The 22851-nt window shown below is 39.9% G+C and overlaps 1 protein-coding gene across 1 annotated transcript; it reads left to right on the top strand.

Annotated features, from left to right (window-relative positions):
- The first annotated feature begins 1655 nt into the window (after nucleotides 1-1655).
- LOC122991668 lies at nucleotides 1656-22399 on the top strand. The gene is made up of 11 exons (XM_044364864.1): nucleotides 1656-1821; nucleotides 4484-4507; nucleotides 6444-6596; nucleotides 7590-7612; nucleotides 8249-8306; nucleotides 12124-12306; nucleotides 16775-16984; nucleotides 18605-18751; nucleotides 19635-19657; nucleotides 21709-21781; nucleotides 22332-22399. Exons 3-11 carry the CDS (start codon nucleotides 6524-6526, stop codon nucleotides 22397-22399), a joined length of 858 nt encoding a protein of 285 aa, XP_044220799.1. The 5' UTR covers nucleotides 1656-1821; nucleotides 4484-4507; nucleotides 6444-6523.
- Nucleotides 22400-22851: the final 452 nt, after the last annotated feature.

The following is a 22851-nucleotide window of genomic DNA, read 5'->3' as shown; positions in this document are numbered from 1 at the left end:
ATATCCTGCATGAAACAACACAGTAAGAACGACTGTGGTGAAGTAAGATGAGCTTTTTGTAGTCCATCTTCAGAACATTGTAGTTTCACCACAGCAGACCCACGTCAATAACATCCGCCGCCACATAATTACGTAGCCCAGTGTAGGTGCAGGGGTCAAGGAAAAGTGGTTAGGAAAAGACGATAGGACGTGCTTTTCAACTGATTTTGAACTCTTGAATATTAAGCGCCAGAATTTTCTAAATTTCAGAACCCTAATATAAACATATACAGGAAATTTAAGTTTTTGATAATGCAGAATTTGAAAGTGACTGAAATTCAGACCACATGAATTCAGAAAGATGGTTTTAAGTCAAATGTTTCAGTGCAGTAAATTCAGTGATATTTAAATTTCAGTAGTGATTCAATTTAGTAAATGTTGGTATTCATATAATTCAAATTATATTTGCTTCCATAGAATCGCACCTGCATGAATTCCACTCACAGTTAATCAATATGAAGAAAAACACATGAACAAGTCTTCAGCTCAGTGAAATATGAGATAAATGAATCAGATGATATGTGACACACACTTTGTCTCCTGTGTACAGATTTATACACTCTGAACATCACTGGGTTAAAGTTGAATCCAGTTTGGATCAATACAGCAGCAACAACATCAGGTTAACTTTATCAATCTGTTACTGTGAGCCAGTGTTACACACAACAAGCTTTAACTAAAAACTGTCACAGATTGATTGTTTCTACAAAACGATTCAAAAGAGACACAAGTTATTAACAATCAATAACAAACTGTGACATGTCAGTTTAAACAGAGTAGATTATAACAAGCTTTAGTTTGTGTGAATAATAAAAATAACAGTAAAACTGGCTCAGAACAACATTAACTCAGTATTGTATCGACTCAGACTGGGTCAAACTCTAACAGTGATGTTTGAACGCTACTCTGTCAGAGAGACTTCCAACACGGCTCAGTGTGTTTCTAGGACCTCTCACCCCTCCATCAGTCCTTCCTTTTACTGCCAGCAGGTCGATGCTACAAAGTCCCAGAAAAACATCTACAAACATCTTTTATTCCCTCTGCGATCATCACACTGAACAAACTAAAACAGACACTGTTCTCTGTCCTGTTTAACTCTGCTCTTGTCAGTTGTAGTTTTAACTGTTTTGTTTTTATCTCTTATCTTTAGTGTGATAAAAGATTCACAGTATGTCCATATGACCAATAAAAAGAAACAGTTTCCTGTTAATGACGAAACAAACGTTTGAAAAATCTCAAAACTAAAATCCTTAAAGTTAAAGAAGCTGTAAAACAGCTCGTCATGTGACTTCATTAACATAAAACCTTCATTAACCACAGAGAGCATGTAGTGCTAACATGCTAACATGCTAACATCATGCAGCACATGAAATAAATAAACCGAGGAGAGAAATCTTTACCTGCAGCTTTCTGTCACTTTGCTGGTCTTCTTCTTCTGCAGCAGCAAAGTGGAGACAAACACGAGTCGTATAAACGTTCCTCCTGCTTTAAGTTTCAAAAAACATTTGACTGACAAGAAAAGCAGCAACTGCTTTCAGACCGTCAGTGTGACTTTCACTTTCACTGTGTGTGTGTGTGTGTGTGTGTGTGTGTGTGTATGTATGTATGAACTCACACAGTGAAAGTGAAAGTCACACTGACGGTCTGAAAGCAGTTGCTGCTTTTCTTGTCAGTCAAATGTTTTTTGAAACTTAAAGCAGGAGGAACGTTTATACGACTCGTGTTTGTCTCCACTTTGCTGCTGCAGAAGAAGAAGACCAGCAAAGTGACAGAAAGCTGCAGGTAAAGATTTCTCTCCTCGGTTTATTTATTTCATGTGCTGCATGATGTTAGCATGTTAGCATGTTAGCACTACATGCTCTCTGTGGTTAATGAAGGTTTTATGTTAATGAAGTCACATGACGAGCTGTTTTACAGCTTCTTTAACTTTAAGGATTTTAGTTTTGAGATTTTTCAAACGTTTGTTTCGTCATTAACAGGAAACTGTTTCTTTTTATTGGTCATATGGACATACTGTGAATCTTTTATCACACTAAAGATAAGAGATAAAAACAAAACAGTTAAAACTACAACTGACAAGAGCAGAGTTAAACAGGACAGAGAACAGTGTCTGTTTTAGTTTGTTCAGTGTGATGATCGCAGAGGGAATAAAAGATGTTTGTAGATGTTTTTCTGGGACTTTGTAGCATCGACCTGCTGGCAGTAAAAGGAAGGACTGATGGAGGGGTGAGAGGTCCTAGAAACACACTGAGCCGTGTTGGAAGTCTCTCTGACAGAGTAGCGTTCAAACATCACTGTTAGAGTTTGACCCAGTCTGAGTCGATACAATACTGAGTTAATGTTGTTCTGAGCCAGTTTTACTGTTATTTTTATTATTCACACAAACTAAAGCTTGTTATAATCTACTCTGTTTAAACTGACATGTCACAGTTTGTTATTGATTGTTAATAACTTGTGTCTCTTTTGAATCGTTTTGTAGAAACAATCAATCTGTGACAGTTTTTAGTTAAAGCTTGTTGTGTGTAACACTGGCTCACAGTAACAGATTGATAAAGTTAACCTGATGTTGTTGCTGCTGTATTGATCCAAACTGGATTAAACTTTAACCCAGTGATGTTCAGAGTGTATAAATCTGTACACAGGAGACAAAGTGTGTGTCACATATCATCTGATTCATTTATCTCATATTTCACTGAGCTGAAGACTTGTTCATGTGTTTTTCTTCATATTGATTAACTGTGAGTGGAATTCATGCAGGTGCGATTCTATGGAAGCAAATATAATTTGAATTATATGAATACCAACATTTACTAAATTGAATCACTACTGAAATTTAAATATCACTGAATTTACTGCACTGAAACATTTGACTTAAAACCATCTTTCTGAATTCATGTGGTCTGAATTTCAGTCACTTTCAAATTCTGCATTATCAAAAACTTAAATTTCCTGTATATGTTTATATTAGGGTTCTGAAATTTAGAAAATTCTGGCGCTTAATATTCAAGAGTTCAAAATCAGTTGAAAAGCACGTCCTATCGTCTTTTCCTAACCACTTTTCCTTGACCCCTGCACCTACACTGGGCTACGTAATTATGTGGCGGCGGATGTTATTGACGTGGGTCTGCTGTGGTGAAACTACAATGTTCTGAAGATGGACTACAAAAAGCTCATCTTACTTCACCACAGTCGTTCTTACTGTGTTGTTTCATGCAGGATATATAAACATGCACAACATGGTCAAAAATATCACTTCAAGTTGTCACATTGAAAATGTTCGTTCACACTCATCCTCCTGACTCCCAATTAGTGTATGAAAATAAATGTTAAATGTAAGTAAGACAGACAGAACATGTTGCACCTACAAATCTACTAGTGAACATATCACCATTCTTAAGTTTCAAACATGCTGAATTAGAAACATCATCTGACTAAAAACGTCTCATATCCCTTTTTCTTGGAAGACAGATTTGTGTGTTATGGTTAATATGCTGATTAAGAAGCTTAAGAACCAGCATACAACCCAAACACCTTGAAATGTTTACTTGATTGTGCTTTGAAGTTTATATATACATACATATATACGTGTGTGTGTGTGTGTGTGTAAAAGTAAATATGTAATCCTGGATGTTCAGATCTGAATTTTACATCTTGAATTTTAGCGTCTGAATTACATGAAGTGTATTTGAGCAACCAGAGTTTTTTTACTTGAATTTTTAAATCTAAATTGAGCTTATTGAAATAGAAGGACTTGAATACAACTTTTGAATATTAACCACCAGAATTTTCTATCTGAACCCTAAAATAAATATATACTGGAAATAAAGTTTTTGAAATTGCACACCTTTTCAGTGATTATTGAGAACACATATAGTAGATTTAGAAAGATGGTTTTCAAAGTCAATATTTCAGTTCAGTAAATTCAGTGGTATTTAAATTTCAACATTTAGTATTCAGGACTGAATAAACTTGAAATGTTGGTGGTCAGTTGCTGATATAATTCAAATGATTCTGTCAAAGATTTGCTTCCATATGATTCACTGAGCTGAATTTAGAGGCCACATGCACATACCAAGTGTCACCTGCAGGTGGTGCTGCAGCACTGTGATAAATACCTCAGTGGACCTGAGTCTGACTCTGATGTGATGCTTCAGGATTTATTCTCATGTCAACAGGACTGAATCAGTCCAGATGCAGATGAAACATTTTGTTATGAAAAGGATCAATTCAGAGGAGCTTTCAGCCTGATCAGTTTTTATAATATTCACATTTAATCAAACCATTCATCCTGGTTAATCTGGACTCAACAAATGAGTCGTATCACATTCATGAACTTGAGGTAAAAGTAAAACCTGTAACATTGTGAGTATTTATATTTTCTGATGGTCGTGTTTGAGGATTTAATGAAACTATTTCTGCTTGATGTTTTTATGTTTTTTTCCAGAATCCAACAGGAAGGGTCAACGAGGTAAGAGACTTTCAGCAGAATGAATGAATGTACACTGCTCAAGAAAATGAAGGGAACACTTAAATCACACATCAGATCTTGATGAAGGAATTATTCAAGTTGAAAATCTTTACTGATGTACATGGTTTAAACTGTTGAGAACAAAATGACGTAACAAGTGGAAACCAAAATCATCAACCCACTGAGGGCTGGATTCAAAATCACACCGAAAATCAAAGTAAAAAATTGAAACAACAGCTGATCCAACTTGCATGAATTTTATCACGGCAGCTCATAATGTGAGTCAGTAGTGTGTTTGGTCCCCGTGTGCCTGTATGCACTCCCGACAACGTCTGGGCATGCTCCTGATGAATCTGCGGATGGTGTCATGGGGGATCTCTTCCCAGACCTGGATCAGGGCATCAGTGAGCTCCTGGACAGTCTTTGGCGGTACTTGGCGGCGTCGGATGCACCGATACATAACGTCCCATAGGTGTTCAGTTGGATTTAGGTCAGGGGAACAAGAGGGCTAGTCAATGGCATCGATGCCTTCATCATCCAGGAACTACCTACACACTCTGGCCACATAAGGCCGGGCATTGTCCTGCACCAGGAGGAACCCAGGGCCCACCCCACCAGCGTAAGGTCTGACAGTTGCTCTGAGGATTTAATCCCGGTACCTAACAGCAGTCAGGGTACCGATGGCTATGACATGGAGGTCTGTGCGACCCTCCAAGGATATGTCTCCCCAGAACATCACTGACCCACCACCAAACCAGTCATGCTGGATGATGTTACAGGCAGCATAACGTTCATCATGGCGCCTCCAGACTCTTTCGCCTGTCACATGTGCTCAGTGTGAACCTGCTCTCATCTGTGGAGAGAACGGGGCGCCAGTGCCGGACCTGCCAATTCTGGTATTCTCTGGCGAATGCCATCGAGCTGCACGGTGCTGGGCTGTGAGCACAGGTCCCACTAGAGGATGTTGGGCCCTCATGCCACCCTCATGGAGTCTGTTGCTGACAGTTTGGTCAGAAACGTGCACACCAGTAGCCTGCTGGAGGTCATTTTGTAGGGCTCTAGCAGTGCTCCTCCTGTTCCTCCTCACACAAAGGAGCAGATACCGGTCCTGCTGCTGGGTTGATGCCCTTCTACGACCCTGTGAAGCTCTCCTCATGTAACAGCCGGTCTCCCGGTATCTCCTCCATGCTTGAGACTGTGCTGGGAGACACAGCAAACCTTCTTGCGACCGCACATATGGATGTGACATTCTGGAGGAGCTGGACTACCTGTGCAACTTGGTTGGGCTGCAGGTACCACCTGATGCTACCAGTAGTGACAAGGACACTAGCAGAACACAAGACTCAGTCAGAAAGGATCAGGAGAGAGCAATAGTCTGTGGCCACCACATGCAAAACCATTCCCTTTTTGGGGGTTGTCTTGCTTTTGCCTCTCCATTGCACCTGTTGTCACTTTCATTTGCACTAAAGCAGGTGAAATTGATTCACAATCACTTGTGCTTCCTAAATGGATAGATTGGTATCCCTGAAGTTCAACTGACTTGGTGTTATACTGTAACGATTAAGTGTTTCCTTAATTTTTTTTGAGCAGTGTATTTATTGAAGTGTTTAAGTGATCTTATGGGATTGTACACCTTCACCAAACATCACAGTTTCCAGCTTTTTGTTTCTCCAGATCTTCTTGTGGAGGGAAACATTCTGGTAGTCATGCGTAGATTCACATGTTACAGACTGAAGCACATTCATGTATTTATTCACACACTGACGTCCTCATCAGCTGGTTTTTGTTGTTCTCAGAGCTTCTCTTCTACTGAGCTGCAAACGTTGTATTTATGTCCAATTTGCCAGCTGTGAGCCACAACTCGCTGCTTTCAGGATCTCTCAAAGAAAATCTGTGGAACACATTTTACTAATCGCTTGTTTCTTTCACACCACAGCAGATAAACACAGACTGAACAATATACAAGAAAACCAAGAAGGGAGCAAGTCTGAGTCTGACGGACAAGATCAGTGGAAGATGGACTCCAAGATTGTTTTTGCTGTTGTTGGTGTTGTTGGACTTTTAGTTGCTCTTCGTTTCTGGCGTACAGGTACATTCAATGTTTTGTCTTGTCTTAAGCTTCATATTATCTTCAACTTTAGATGTTACAGTGTGGTGTTGTTCAGAGAGAATATCTTCAGGGTCAGTGTGGAGAGCAGGAACATGTGGAGACATCAGTGTTCAATTAAGACAGACTTGTTAAAGCATCAACCTGTCCTTTAAATACAATTTGGAGACTTGAACTTTACTTAAATTTCTGTTTTTGCTTCTTGATACTTCTGATACATTATATTTATTTGACAGCTGTACTTACTTTTCAGATCAGTTTTACATAAAATAACATAAACTTATAAATCTCACATTTTTAAGATTAAACCAGAGGTTCCAAAATATGATGATAAATCACTGTGTAGTTGTTTCTCTTGTATAAAATCAGTGTAGTTGTGTGTCCTTGTCATGTTCCAGATGTTTCTGTGTTGTTAGCATTTCCACCAAAGAGACATTTCCTCTCTAAACTTCTCACAACATTTTAAATATTTAAGGCCCAAAGAGGAAAATCTCTTCAATACAGGACATTTACTTTACTTAAAAAAAGTTCTGAAAAATGAATCAAATTAATTTTTTTTAATCATCTCACGACCCCTCAGATTTATCTGCTGACCCTTTGGAGGGGCCCGACCCCTAGGTTGGGAACCACTGGACTAAACTAGCTAACTGTATATAAAGTAGTGTAAACTAGCTCCACCTCCAGCAGCTACAACAGTAACATGCTGCTCTAACACTGATGCTTCACTATTAATAATCTAATGATGTCATATATAATAATATATCAGTCAGAGGGACCAAACCACTACTTTTACTGCAATACTTTAACTACATCAAGCTCATAATACTTATGTACTTTTACTGTAGTGGGATTTTTCATGCAGGACTTTTACTTGTAATGGAGTATTTTTATTTTCTGTATTAGTACTTTTACTGCAGTAAATGATCTGAGTACTTCCTCCACTGCTGACAACTTCTCACCTGTTTCCATCAACAGGTGTTATTGACACCATCTGGCCGGTGAGTGAACATGTTGTAATGTTTCACCTTTATCAGTCCTGAGCACTGAAACTGTACTGGGAGCTGTGGGAGCTGTGGTTCTGTCCACAAAAACTAACTATTTGAAGTATTTAGAAGCTTCTATTTTTGTGGATTTTAACTCACTGCTGGTTTACTTTCAGCCACAGCTTTTTGTAGTTTTGTTGTTAATGTTAAGAGAGTCAGCAACAGTCCACTGCTGCCTCAGTGTTTAACAAAGTTAACAATACTTCCACAGAAAGGCTGAACAGGCAGGTGGAGCTGCAGGACTGAACCAAAGGGAGACAGACCTCCTGAATCATCATCCACATTAATTAAAGTCCTCAGAGTCTGTGTGATGAAATTAACTTTAGTCTTGCTCTCATTTAGCTGCAGGAAGTTTTGTGCCATCCAACTCTTGATGTCCTCAAGACATTTATGTTAACAATCAATATGTTGATTCAACAGTGATCTAATTAGTTCTGTTCTCCCTCAGTTCCTCTGTCATCTATATGCTTCCATCAGTAAGAGCCATATAGACTTTTATGATCCATGAAAATAATGCTTACAATACGTGTGTGTGTGTGTGTGTGTGTGTGTGTGTGTGTGCATTTCCTCACTTCTGGTTTTGTGTTTCAGAACCTGATGGAGAACTTACAGGAACTAAAAGATTTAATACCAGAAGAAAGTTTCATGCGTATGTACAATTATTTATAATTATTGTTATATTAATGTTTGTTGTTTCAGCCGGCAGCTTCTCATGTTTAGCTGCACTTAGTGCCACTTTCAGCAGTTTAAAAGACAAACTCATCAGCATCACCACAGGAAGAAGAAGAAGCCCTGCAGGTGTTTGGGGCAGCCTATAGGCCTATTTGGATCACTGGAAGAGTTTATTTTTAGCAGCAGCATACAGAGTACAGTGATGTACATTAGTGAAACATGTTCACAGTGGTGAACAGTATCCAACTTCTTTAGGCTCTGGTCCGCTGCATTCATAAAGAGCACAGAGGTGCTGATATCAAGTGTTTCCTTGCCTGGAGGGAGAAACAGGATTTATTCCTGAAGAAGAAACTCAACTCAGCTATGCAGGTCAGCTGTCACTAATTAAACAGTAACTTCACCCCCAGTCTGAGCATAATTAATCATTGAAAAATGATTTTAAATAAATGGGCAAGAAGCTGAGAGGGGGCCGGAGTCACTCAGTGACATCCCCTGGCCAGAGAAAAATGATGATGATGATAATAATAATAATAATAATAGTAATAATAATAATGAGAGAAGGACAAACAGTGCAACAACATTTAAACAAGCCTGAAGTCACTTTTAAACCTGTCTGTGTTTAACTTTATTTATTACCTTCAGGAGCTAACAGCAGCACTGACCTGCTGGAGTAGATCTGCCTGTGATTGTCTGCAAGAGGAAACATTGCTAGCCGCCACAAAAATCCTCTTTGCATTTCATCCTGTAGTGCTTGTAGCTCTTTAACTCTCCGGCTGTCTGTTTCTGCAGTTATTAGCTGGTAAAATCTTCTATTACATTGTTAAATTGCAGTGTCCAACCACAGCTCTGCAGCTCTGCAGCAGACAGGTTCAGTAATGGTGGAGCTCCATTTGCACTGTGATTTAACATTTTAAAACAAGAGTTTACCAGCTGGTAACTGCAGGAACAGACAGCCGGAGAGTTTAAGAGTTATCCTGTTTTGAGGAAATTTACTGTACACGAGTCATAAACAAGAGAAAAAATGGGCCTAAATGTGTAATTTCAGAAAACATGTTTATTGAGACAAACAACTTTTTGACCTACAAATCTAGCCTCATTATTTAAAAAAAAATTTAAAAATTGCTGACGCAGTTATATGATGCATGGAAGTGGGTCTTTCAGGACTCACTCAAATAAAAATGTCCTGACACTGAAAACAACAGCTGTTAAACTAAAGGCTTTAATAGTAAACTGTAACAACACGAGCTGTAGCAGGTTCAGCATCTATATGCAAATTAAATAAATAACATGCTTACATCTGTTGTAAAATTTTGTGTCCATAACTCCATCAGTCTGTTCAGCAGTAAGCTATTTCTTGTGCAGATTGTCTTTGAATGAGCGAGCCAACCAATCAAGCTTCATCACAACAAGCGTGATTGGCTGGAAGGATGTCACATGAGAAGAGATGTGTAAACACAGATGTAGGATCCATAATTTATTATCCTGATCGTGTTGGGAAATAAATTAAAATGAGACTGATTATAACTTTTATACTACTGTCAACTGGCAATATTACCAAATTATTATACATTATGGGATTTTTGGCATTCTTAATCGCAAAGAAGGCAAAATTATCATACAAATATGATAATTATCGTCCATCTGGCAATGCTGGCGGGTGGGCTGCGCAGACTCACACTCAAGAGTGGGGATGGGGAGAGGAGGGCATTATCATCATGGATGTACGAAGAGAACACTGGTAGGAGTGTGTTTGGTTATTAGTAATAATAATCAAAATATTATAATATTCATTAATAATTCGGGCACCAACTATTAAAGGACCTCACAAGGGGGGACAAAAAGGCTGATATTATGATAGCCTCACACGGGACACCAATATGTTGGATCTGGTAGGAGTGCATTTGGTCATTAGTAATAATTCATAATTATCAGAGATATTTATGAATTAAATAAATAAATAAATAATAAAATAAAGAAATTATTAATATTGATTAATAATACAGGGCACCAACCATTAGAGAGCCTCACATGGGGACATCAACTGTCGGATTTGTGAGGAGCACAGCTGGTTATTAGCAATAATTAAATAATTCAAACAAAAAAATTATTAATATGATTTAACAATTACAGGGCACCACCCGGGAACCGGGACTAACAACCAAACAAGGTAGTCTAATAAAAGAGTTCACCTAGAATGTTAATATCTGAGGGATTTCAACATTCTAGGTGAACAAAGAAGGTTTGAATTCGAGCTCTGACTTCCTCAATCAGCCACTTTTCACAATATGTAAAACACAATAATGACAAAAAACTTCTCTTCAAAGATATAACAGTGTTTAGACAACCACTCAAAAGTGGTGGCGGGGAGAGGAAGGCGTTATCATCATGGATATATAAAGAGAACTGGATACAGCGTCGGAGGCGGGGCCTTGTTCATTCCTATGAAAGTTGCTCAGTGGCGCATGAAGCCAAAAAAGTTCAACTTCTTCCGCATCACCTCCGCCTCTGTTAGGCCCATAGAGCAAGTGCATTAGTGACTTTCGCCAGCCAAGCCGGCTACTAAAACAAGTCAGTCATGCGGCTCCTCTAGAATTTTGAAATGTGATCGAACCGAATGGATCAAATTCTGATAGTGAGACGAGTAATTTCGTGGGAGTTGTGATGCTCAGAATTATCCATTGATTTACAGACGTCTCTTTCACAATGTAAGTTTATGGGAAAAAGTCTTTTAGGGCCCAATATCGTATGTATATGATCGTATATGTAATTACACAGTTTGGCTACCATGTCAAATTGGCTTCACAGCCCGGCGCCGTTCCTGGGGGCTTGGTCATCATTCTACCATTTCTATTAATTTCATGATGCAGAGAACTCCCAAACGGTCGACTCTACGTCAGCATTGTTCCTGCCTTTTCAGGGCTGATTTTAAACAGCAGTTGAGCCATTTTTAACCCATGAAATGCTGGTTTTTATACATTTGGTGTCAATGTCAATATTAATATATGTATATAACAGCAGCATTGATGTGTTTCATCACAGTACAGTTATAATTTAGATTACAGCTCAAAAAACACATTTTAGAGTGCATTGTCTATTTAATTCTGTGAATAACGATGACAAAATTAAACTCATCTGTCAGTTTGTGTGTCAAAGATCATCTATGAGGGAAGAAACTCCACTCTGTAACACAAATAGTGTTTCTGTAGTTACAACAACTCCAACAGAGTGAGACATCTTCTCTCTAGAGGATCAGGAGTCACATTCTCCATTTCAACTGTCATTCACATCAGATTAATCATTTCATCTTTTTCATCACCACTTTGATAAACCATATAGACCAGTGCTATATTAAAAGTGCCCTAAGATAACTGCTGTTGTGATTTGCTGCTATATAAATAATACTGCCATAGAACAATGTACCTGAATGTGTTTTTCTGAGCTCTGTCTCACACATACATAAACCCTAACAATAGGTTCATAGGCCACACACAGGGAGAGATAACACAATGGTAGAACAAAGACCACTACGACAGGTATGAAGGCTGTTTTTTATTACCTGTACTCTGCTACATTTCAGAGGGAAATCGTGTTCTTTTCTCTTCACTTTATTCATTTGACAGTTTTACAGATTACAACTCACAAACAAAATATGTGATGATCTTAAATATGATGTTTTGCTGCAGACAGTGAATTCTACTTTGTCATTTTCAGCTGAGTTTACAGTACACATATATAAACTGTATATAAACACATGTATAAAATGTATAAACTTTAACAATGTGTTCATCTTTCAGCAAAGGTGAAGGTGTACTCGGTGGTTACTGGTAAAACTTTTGGAGCCCATCAAGTCCTACTGGACAAAGTGAAGAATGTGGAAACCACCAGAGACCTGCAGGAAAGCCACGTGGTTATCGTCTTCTGTCCAATCACGTCTCGTGTTGGATCAGATGTGGAGGCAGCCATGACAGACATTAAAGGTGAAGGAAAGACTTGTTGTTTCTAACTTGTTCTGACTGAAATCTGTGCAGCTCAGACATCATGTTCAGATCAGATTCTGCAGATCAACACTCCGAACCAGAGTTCATGTTGAGTCTGAAGCTTCTTTCAGTCAGGATGAACATCACAGGGGGAGGTGGGGAATGAAATGAGTGAACCATGGATCTGGTCTGTAACAGAGATGGACATTCAGCAGTACACAGCAGCACCAACCTGTAGCTGACATTACAGCAGCACATCTGATCAGCTTTGATGGGGTCTTGCTCTCCTGATGCTTTTATTTGTTTCTGTCGTCATTTTGGCTCAAACAGGCCGATATGTTGCTGTTAGCATGTTTCCATCTGTCAGATCAGCAAAAACATTTGAACACAAAAGTCAAATTTCACTCTGAGCTGATAAAATGCAGCAGAAGTAAAAACCTTTAAAATACGAGGACGTCAGTCTAGACGGGATTTAAATGACAGGAGGAGCAGCGAGTTCACTGAAGAACAGTCGCTCACAGTTTTTCCTTTTATAGTCAAAACTGCTGTAGATAATTATATCAACACAAGTCTTGTTTAATTCCTGATAAATATGACCTCTTATCATCTAATAATGTTAAATGCTCCCACATGAAGAGAAGCATGCAAACCGAGGGCACGCCCTTCTGAACCCAGCTGTTTAGGTCATACCATAGACTTATTAATAATATAATCAGCTTCATTTAAATAACACAAGTCTGCCATCTGCCCCATTCAAACACAGTTTTAATTCCTCCATTTAAATGAAAAAATATCTGCATTTCATGAACAGATGAACAGAAATGTCACGCTAGTAACTTTTAACCCTTAAATGGAAAAGCACATATAAATATTTTTGAAAATTAATTAATTGCTATTTTCTAATGTATCACAGCTAAAAAGACACAATTTCATGATTTTTTTTCAAAATATGAGGTTTATTTTTCTATTAAAACTCTGTGTCTCCTGAGATTCTTTTCCTATTTCAGGTATAAATTTAACATTTTCCCCCGTTTTAATAGTTCACATCAACTTTTAAACATTTTATAAATAATTAGTTAGCTACTTTCTTTCATGCTTTGCAAACAACATTTTAAAAAAGTAACAAAAACTGAACAAAACATAGTTATTCACATGTTTTGAACGCTGGAAACAAATTTAGTCTCTGAATAAACAACAAACTATTTAACAAACATTTATGAACAAAACAACTTATTCCTGTTTTTATACAACCATCTTCCCTGTAGTGGCAACATTTTATACAAGAGTGGAATGCAGTGGCTTCTTACAGTTTAAGTAATAACAAGTAAATGTTCATTTTGCTTCAACCTATAGTGACTTCACTAAAGTTTTTACATTTGCTGTTATAAACATGTATGAGGGGGAAAATCCTCTGCTGCACAGGAAGTGGTGCATTTTAAGTGTATGGAAGGAACAACAATGGTTCGTTTGAAAGAAATATGAGAAGTTGCAGTCTGAGTGTCTTTATTATTACGGTTTGTCAGCCAGTGCCGACACTGAGTTCAGAACACCAAAGCAGTTACCAAACGTGCTATAAAATCACAAAAAACAAGGACATTGAGGGTTTTTACTGTAAATACACAGCCTCCCCTACACTAGCAATATCCTATCAGCAATAGAAGCTGAGTAAACAGTTGTGAGCAGTTTGACCAGTGACAATGCAATGCCTCACTTTGCACTTCTGACACATGATGGAGGTCTGTCCATCCTGACACATCCTGCATCAGCCTTTCTGACAGGATAGAGGTGGTCAATCCCATCATATCTCATATCATCCACAGGTCTGGAGACTTTTGGCTGTTTGATTACTCTTAGTGGTGTATAGTCTTCATTTCCTTTGGAGGGTAATTCCAAACAGGAGAAGGACCAGCAAAGACAAAGACAACATCTTTTACCACCCACTATCAACTCTGTCTTGGATTAACATACTGATTGATTTGAATTTACTGAGATTGTGAATGTATGTGAAACACAAAGGGAGATATTAACAGAAGATTTGTCTTTAGGTTCTTCTTAGAATATGAAAGATGATGTGATCATTCATTTTTACCACAAGACATTTACATTACATTAACATTTTTTCATTTAGCAAACGCTTTTATCCAAAGCGATGTACATATGAGACTGATACAACACAAGCAGGGATCTAGTCAGGAGACAACAACACGAGTAAGTGCCATAAAGCTGAAGTTTGGGACCGATAGGACGTAGATGCCAACAGGCAGTGCACCAAGGCAATGCATAGAGTTCATAAAAGCATGGTTTTGTTTTTTGGGGGTTTTTTTTGTCTTTTTTAGTTTTTTCTCTACCTTCTGGGTCTGTAGTCTTTTCTTAAAGATTGAGAAGGACTCTGCAGTTCAAACAGAGTTTGGTAACTTGTTCCACCACCGGGGAACTACAGAGGAGAAGAGTCTAGCTAGTGACTTAGGGCCCTGTTGTGGTACCAGGCGCCTTTCATTGGCAGAGCGTAGTGGGGGGAGGGAGTCTAGACCTGAATGAGGGAGTTCAGGTAGGCAGGAGCCATTTTAGTTGCTGTTTTGTAAGTGAGTGTCAGGGTTTTGAATTTGATGCGGGCAGCAACTGGGAGCCAGTGGAGGGATGTCAACAGCGGGGTGACATGTGCTGTTTTGGGCTGATTGAAGACCAGACGTGTGTTCTGAATCATCTGCAGTGGTTTAAGTGTACATGCAGGGAGACCAGTAAGGAGTTGCAGTAGTCGATGCGTGATATAACGAGAGCCTGTACCAGGAGTTGTGCTGCATGCTCAGACAGGTAGGGTCTGATCTTCCTGATGATGTACATGGCGAATTAACAGGATTGAGCGACTGAGGCCACGTGAACCTTAAAGGTTAGTTGGTCATCGATCATGACACCCAAGTTCTGGGCAGACTTTGTAGGCATGAGTTGGGTTGATTCAAGCTGGATGCTGATGTTTTGTTGTATCGAAGGACTGGCTGGCATGACAAGGAGCTCGAACTTAGGTTAAGCTGAAGGTGGCGTTCTTTCAGCCATGCTGATATATCAGCAAGGCATGATGAGATCCTAGCCGACACTGTGTGGTCTTCCCGTGGGAATGACAGGAAGAGCAGTGCTATGAGAAACCATGGGAGCAGATGATTGCACCAGGTGAGGTGGTGTATAATGAGAAAAGAAGGGGACCAAGCACTGACACTTGAGGAACCCCTGTGGATAAGTTGTGCAGTTTGGACACTTCTCCCCTCAAAGATACTCTAAAATATCTTCCTGACAGGTAGGACATGAACCAGCGGAGGGCAGATCCTGAGATACGAGCTCAGTGAGTGTGGAGAGGAGGAGCTGGTGGTTAACTGGACAAATATTAATATTATTTTAAAAGTGTGAAGAAGTTCAAAAATCTTCAACACTGATTCTTCATAATACTTTTGTTGTTGTCATGCTGACATCATCAGACTGTTTCTCTGATATTTTCTCAGAGGTATGATATGGCTCAGGAGGTAGAGCGGGTCGCCCACTAATCGGAAGATTGGTGGTTCGATTCCCGGCTCCTCCAGTCTGCATGTCAAAGTGTAACTGAAATCCTAATTGGTCCTGATGGCTGTGCCATTAGTGTATGAATGTGTGTGAATGGTTAGTTCCCTCTGATGGGCAGGTTGGGACCTTGCATGGTGGCCCCTGTACCTATTCAACAATTGAATGTGTGTGAATGGGTGAATGTGACACGTAGTGTAAAAGTGCTGAGTGGCCAGAAGACTAAAAAGGTGCTATACAAGTACAGTCCATTTACCATTGTGGTAAATTCTTCTCATTAGTTTAGCAGCAGAAACACTTTGTTTTGTGCTTCATTGTGTCTTCATCAGGAACTGAAGGATCTTTACTTGTAGCAGTTTGATATGTGAGAAGCCTAAACAAAGCGTATTTTTATTTAAGTGGAAAGAACACTTGAAGGAGACACATGAAGTCATTTGAAGGTATTAAAGATCTGGAATTGTGTAAAACAATAAAACAAGTCAACAAGATTCAGTCAGAATTTTCTACCATTTCCTCTTTAATCTGTGATGAAGTTTTAAAACAGGTTTTCTTTCTGTTCCTCAGCTAAAGGAATATAATATATCTGTGCTAAAGCTAAGCTAGTGACCTCCGGCTGCATTTGAAAAACAGACTTTAACTTTGTGAGGAAACTTAGACACGATCTCACTGTTCTGAAACATCCTGTTGAGTCTCATCCTTCATTCAGGGTCAGACATTACTGCAGGTAAACATGCTGCTGCATTCATTAGCTAACATCCTGATTGGCTGGAGGTGAACTGGGAGGAAAGAATAAGTTATTGAAGTCATGAATGTGCCAGAATCACTAACATACACTCCTGTCATGGTTTTATTTGAAGGAGGAGAACGTTCTACTGCAGGTTCCTCTGTTCAGGAAATCTCATGTTCTTCTCTGGTGTTTCAGGCTCCTGTGGTCAGAAACCTGTGATCCTGGTGCTGATGCATCACACCAGAGATGTTGACTATTCAACTGATGGAAAGAGATGGTCTGATGTGTATGACAACGTTGTGTTGGATGTTCACGTTCTTTTCCACGAGACAAAAAGGGGATTACTGACCTGTCCAAAGAATCATCAGGCAGTTGATCAAATACAGAAAGAGCTCCAGAAACACGGTAAATACAACTGCTTCAGATGTTATCAGCACCTTAAATTGTAATTACGTACCCTGACGTACCGCATTTGACTGCTGTTTAATCAGATGTTTTTACTGCATTTTACTGCATTCATAACCGACAGTTGCCACATTTAAACCATAATGTGGTGTTAACTGTTGCCACACTCATTTTAACCCAAACCATTATCTTTCCTTAACCCTAACCAAGTGGTTTTAGTGCCTAAACCTAACCAGACCAGGTGGTCCAGTACAGGTGGGAACTATTGAATTCCCAGTTTTTGTCAATATAGTGCATGGGATGCAGGTGTAGCTGACCTTCCTGTAGTACTCAGGTCTCGTTATAAAAATGCTGCAGGGCACCACACAGGGCTGAGCAAAAAGAAAGTAGTGGCAGTCCAACAAAAAAGTTGAACTAGAGTCAACTTTTGCTGGTACACAACCAGACATCACGCTGTGTTGGCCAATCACATACATGCAAGTGCACATTCCTGGTGGATTACTTTGTAACGTGAATCATGTATTCGACTGTCTACCTCGCCACTGCCATGACGAAAGATGACAAACTTTGAACTTTCTGCACTTTCTACATTTTAAACATTTTTAACCAACATACACACTAGGCCTCTTTCTGACATATTCAGTGTTCTCTTCCCTGTGACACTTGGCCATTGTTCTATTATCTGTTTTGTTGTTTTAACTGCATACTTTTCTAATGCAGGACGAGGCTGTATTTCTATCATTTAAAAAATAAACTATACTGCATAGCAGGCCTAATCACTTACCAGACAACCTACTATTTCTTCCACATTTCTTTTTTTCATGTCACAATAAACAAAATATGATGAATTGTACAGCTCCAGGAAACCAGAGACTGCAATGATCAATTTCTCTTCATTGCCAATATGGAACAGAACAGATATTTGATAGGAACTTAAGTACAGGTGGTTGCTGTGGGAAGAAAAACAAATCCTGATCTGCAATTGGTTGCTGCTTCAGCAGTGTTGATGCTAATTTGCATAAAGTTAAACTCTGCTGAACTTCAACTTGTCGCTCTTGGCGCTGCTCGCTGCTGCCAAGGCGTCTGAAGCCCTCCCTTGCCCGCTTTCACTGCTTTTGTCGTTAATGAATCTTTGGGTGTGAGTGCACACTAACACATGCTGATGTGAGACTGGTTTGGGGTATCAGCCTCACATCAAATAGTGAATTCCACTGTATGCAGAATGTTGCGTGCATGTCTGCTCAGTGTTATGTTTTCACAGCTCACAGTCAATAAGTATCATACAATAAGTTGGTTCTGGAGGTTTGGTTACAGCAGTTGTGCCAGGTTGATGTGGCCTGTGGTGGTGGAGCCCAATGTGATCTTTTAATGGGGCCCAAAATCCCTTTCAGCACCCCTGCACATTATTCTTACACGTCAGCAGGACTGAATCAATCCAGACGCAGATGAAACATTTTGTTATGGAAAGGATTGATTCAGAGGAGCTTTCAGCCTGATCAATATTTACAACGTTCAGATTAAATCAAACCATTCATGCTGATTAATCTGGACTCAACAAATGAGTCGTATCACATTTATGAACATGAGGTAAAAATATCGCTTGTTTCTTTCACACCACAGCAGATAAACACGGACTGAACAACATACAAGAAAACCAAGAAGGGAGCAAGTCTGAGTCTGACGGACAAGATCAGTGGAAGATGGACTTCAAGATTGCTATTGGTTTTATTCTTGGTGTTGGTGTTACTCTTCTTCTCCAGCGTACAGGTGCATTCAATGTTTTGTCTTGTCTTATGCTTCATATTATCTTCAGCTTTAGATTTTATAGTGTGGTGTTGTTCAGAGAGAATATCTTCAGGGTCAGTGTGGAGAGCAGGAACATGTGGAGACATCAGTATTCAATTAAGACAGACTTGTTAAAACATCAACCTGTCCTTTAAATACAATTTGGAGGACTTTCTGTTTTATGCTATTTCTGATATGTTTTATATATCTGACAGCTGTACTTACTTTTCAGATCAGTTTTCATATTCCAGATGTTTCTGTGTTGTTAGCATTTCCACCAGAAAGACATTTCCTCCCTAAACTTCTCACATTTTAAATATTTAAGGCCCAAAGAGGAAAAACTCTTCAATATTTCACAAAAAAAGCAAAAATGAGAAAAAGTTCTGAAAAATTAATCCAATTAATTTTTTCCTCTCTCTCCCATTAATCAGCTCACGACCCCTCAGATTTATCTGCTGACCCTTTGGAGGGCCCCGACCCCTAGGTTGGGAACCACTGGACTAAACTAGCTAACTGTATATAAAGTAGTTGAAACTAGCTCCACCTCCAGCAGCTACAACAGTAACATGCTGCTCTAACACTGATGCTTCACTATTAATAATCTAATGATGTCATATATAATAATATATCAGTCAGAGGGACCAAACCACTACTTTTACTGCAATACTTTAACTACATCAAGCTCATAATACTTATGTACTTTTACTGCAATACTTTAACTACCTCAAGCTCATAATACTTATGTACTTTTACTGTAGTGGGACTTTTACTTGTAATGGAGTATTTTTGTATCACTGTTTACTGCAGTAAAGTATCTGAATACTTCTTCCATCACTGACAACACCTCATTTGTTTCCATCCTCAGGTGATGCTGGAACTGGCTCACAGGTGAGTGAACACACTTTCACTCTACTCTCTACTCTCTTGCTCTACTCTCCTCAGTCCTGAACACTGAAACTCTACTGGGAGCTGTGGGAGCTGTGGTCCTGTCTGCTCTGCTGAGAACAAGAACTATTTACAACTACTTGAAGCATGTAGATGCTTCTGTTTTTGTGGATTTTACCTCACTGCTGGTTTACTTTCAGCCACAGCTTTTAATTATTTAGCTTTGTTGTTAATTTTAAGACATTTTATTTAAATGTCCTCACCTGATGGGCTCTTATTCTTTCACAACCTTTGCTGTCCATAGCTGCGTTTACATGGACTCTAATATTCCACTAATAATCAGAATAAAAATGCCTCATGTAACCACCAGATCAGAAGGAATTTTCGGGTTGAGAAGGGTGTTGTAAACCTTTGATAATCCATTCAATAGGAATATATGAGCACCTAATAACCATGCAAACATTTAATCTGATCATTTCTCTCTGGCTGGAATAAATATATTCTTTCTGTGCATGTTTGCCCCACGTAGCGGTAACATTAGGTGATGTGGACGAGTTTCTGTGAGTCACAGAAACAAAACTGGTCTGTGGCTGATACAGCTTTTAGTTGGAGACCTTAAAAGTTTTAAGGATTGTTTAACGCCTCTATTTGGATGATATGTGGGGAAAACTAAATAATCAAATTGCACTACAAATACATTAATCCCCAAGATGGTTTCTGTCATTTTAGGTTCGTTCTTATAACACTGATGTTTGTTTAAGTGCTCATTTTTTTCTGCTAAGTTTGTTTTCAATAAGTTATTTGATGATATAAAAAGGGGGTGTAACATCATGATTGACAGCTGTGATTGACAGCAGCACTTTCTGATGGAAGACGCTAATGAACCTGTTCCTCTGTGATTCACTGCCTGCTGTAGCTGCTGGTTACCAGCTGGTTTTGGCTAGTTTACCTCCATCTCAGCTGCTGGGTTCACTTGGCTCTCATTGGCAGGACTGATAGTCAAGTTGAGGGGGCGTGTCCGGCGGGCTGTCACACCGCCCCCCCAGACTCTACTGTATAGAGTTGCAAATGATGTCACACAAGCAAGATGCACTCCCTCCAGGAAATTAAAAATAAATGCAAATTAAAGAAATCTCTGCAATATTTGCGAGAGCTTTTAGCACTTTTGCTAAATTACAGCAGCGTTCTTCATGAAATGTCCAAATCAACAGACACTTGTGATTTGGACCAATTGTGGCGTTTGGTGTGGTGGTAACTTACGTCATCGCAGTGTTCAGCAAGGATTCAGGTGCATTCATGTGGAAGATGGACAAATCTCACCTGCCAACAAAAATGATGCCATAGACAAGCAAAACAATTCCCAAATGTTCCCAAATGTTCCCAAATGAGGTTTGATTCTGTGAGTCAGAAGAATACAAGCTGATGTTAATCAGACAGCAGAGATGGATATAATCTACCTCAAACATAAACATCAAACTTTAATTTTATGTTGATGGATTTATTTTAACGGTATTATTGACGGATTTTATTTGCTGCTGATGTTGAGCTGAAAGTTTATTTAATAAAGGTTATAAATGGAACTCAAGTACAGTACTTTCTTTTTTATAGAACTTTGAGTCCTCATGGTTCTCATGTTCAGAAAATACATTAAACATTAGAGCTGAAATATAGTTGTTTCTGTGATATGCAGGATGCTTTTTATCCAAGGAAGTCATTACATATGACTCTTCACTGGTAGCAATTTAAATAAATCACATTATTTTACTTTGCTTGCAATTTTTCCCAATTCTTGCAATTTTACTGCAAAAAGAGACATAAAACATCACTAATTGTTTTCGGAAACTTTACGAAAAACTGCTGCGAATTCAACTTTTTTGCCACAATAATCACAAAAAACCTCTGCGAAATCCTGGAGAGACACAAGATGGCAGCTCTTGATAATGCAATACTTTGGCTTCATTTTGCAGAGCAGCTGGAAGTGGAGACACGTCGTCCATCTTTATATACAGACTATGGTTTTAACCACCCTGTCTCTACCTCCTGTCTCTCCACAGGCTGACAAGGCCTCACAGACAGACATTGAGCATCCTGAACATAAACTGGATACATGTTCTCCACATCATCCAGGTAGGCCTTCTCATCATTATTAGAGATGACACCATGTTATCAGCAGACTATATAATGGAGGTGGAACTGTGTGTAGCAATGCAGTCATGTGTGTAAAGGCAGTATAGCAAGGGGCTCAAGAAGCAGCCTTGGGGGGGGGGGGGGGGGGGGGGTCCAGTGTTGAGGGTCAGGCTGCCTTAGGTGAACCTGCCCACCCTCACCACCTGGGGGCAGCCAGTCAGGAATTCCAGGACCCAGCTGCAGTGTTGAGACTACAATCCCTGAGCTTAGAGTCCAGCCTGAGGGGAATTGGAGGGGGTCAAGGGATGCAGGGAGAGAGGAGCAGATGACGTCTTTCATGAGTCTCTCAAAGCACTTCATAATGAGGGAGGTCAGGGCTACAGGGCAGTAATGATTTAGGCAGGAGGGTCTGGAAGTCTTTGGGACAGGGACTACGGAGGACTTCTTTAGTCATGAGGGACCTGGACCTGAGTGCCTCATTTCCTTCCCTTTCATGTACCAACATGCTCTGGAATGACAATGAACTTCCTTGAATCCTTGAATCCTTGAGATGCCATCTGGGCCAGCTGCCTTCCTGTTGTTGGTCCGTCTCAGAGCTCTCCTAACGTCATGCTCTGACCCAGCAAACATACCCCTTTGGGACCCATGTGGGGCCGCTGTGAGAATAAAATGAGCCCCGCAGGGGCAGCCCACTGTGGGCTCCGTTACTGGTGTGAAATGCGGGGCACGAGTGGGCCCCACACTATGGGGCCCACAGTGGTCCCGAGTGGGGCCCACCTGGGCCCACTGGGGCACGTTGCGGGCCCACAGTGGGCCTCAGTGGGGCCCACACTCAGCCTACACTTTGGGCTGGGTGTGGGCTGTCCCACTGGGGCACCACCTGGGCCCCATAGTGTGGGGCCCACATGTGCCCCGCATTTCACGCCGGTAACGAGGCCCACAGTGGGCTGCCCCTGCGGGGCTCATTTTTCTTCCTTAAGTCACCCCACACAGCCCCCAAAGGGGCATGTTGCTGGGATTAGGGTGAGAAAAACAATCAAAAGGCCTTCAGCAGATAAAAACTTTTAACA

This window comes from Thunnus albacares, chromosome 11 (genome assembly GCF_914725855.1).
Source record: "Thunnus albacares chromosome 11, fThuAlb1.1, whole genome shotgun sequence".
In the NCBI taxonomy this organism is placed as follows: Eukaryota; Metazoa; Chordata; class Actinopteri; order Scombriformes; family Scombridae; genus Thunnus; species Thunnus albacares.
This window is presented reverse-complemented; position numbering and strand designations above follow the sequence as displayed.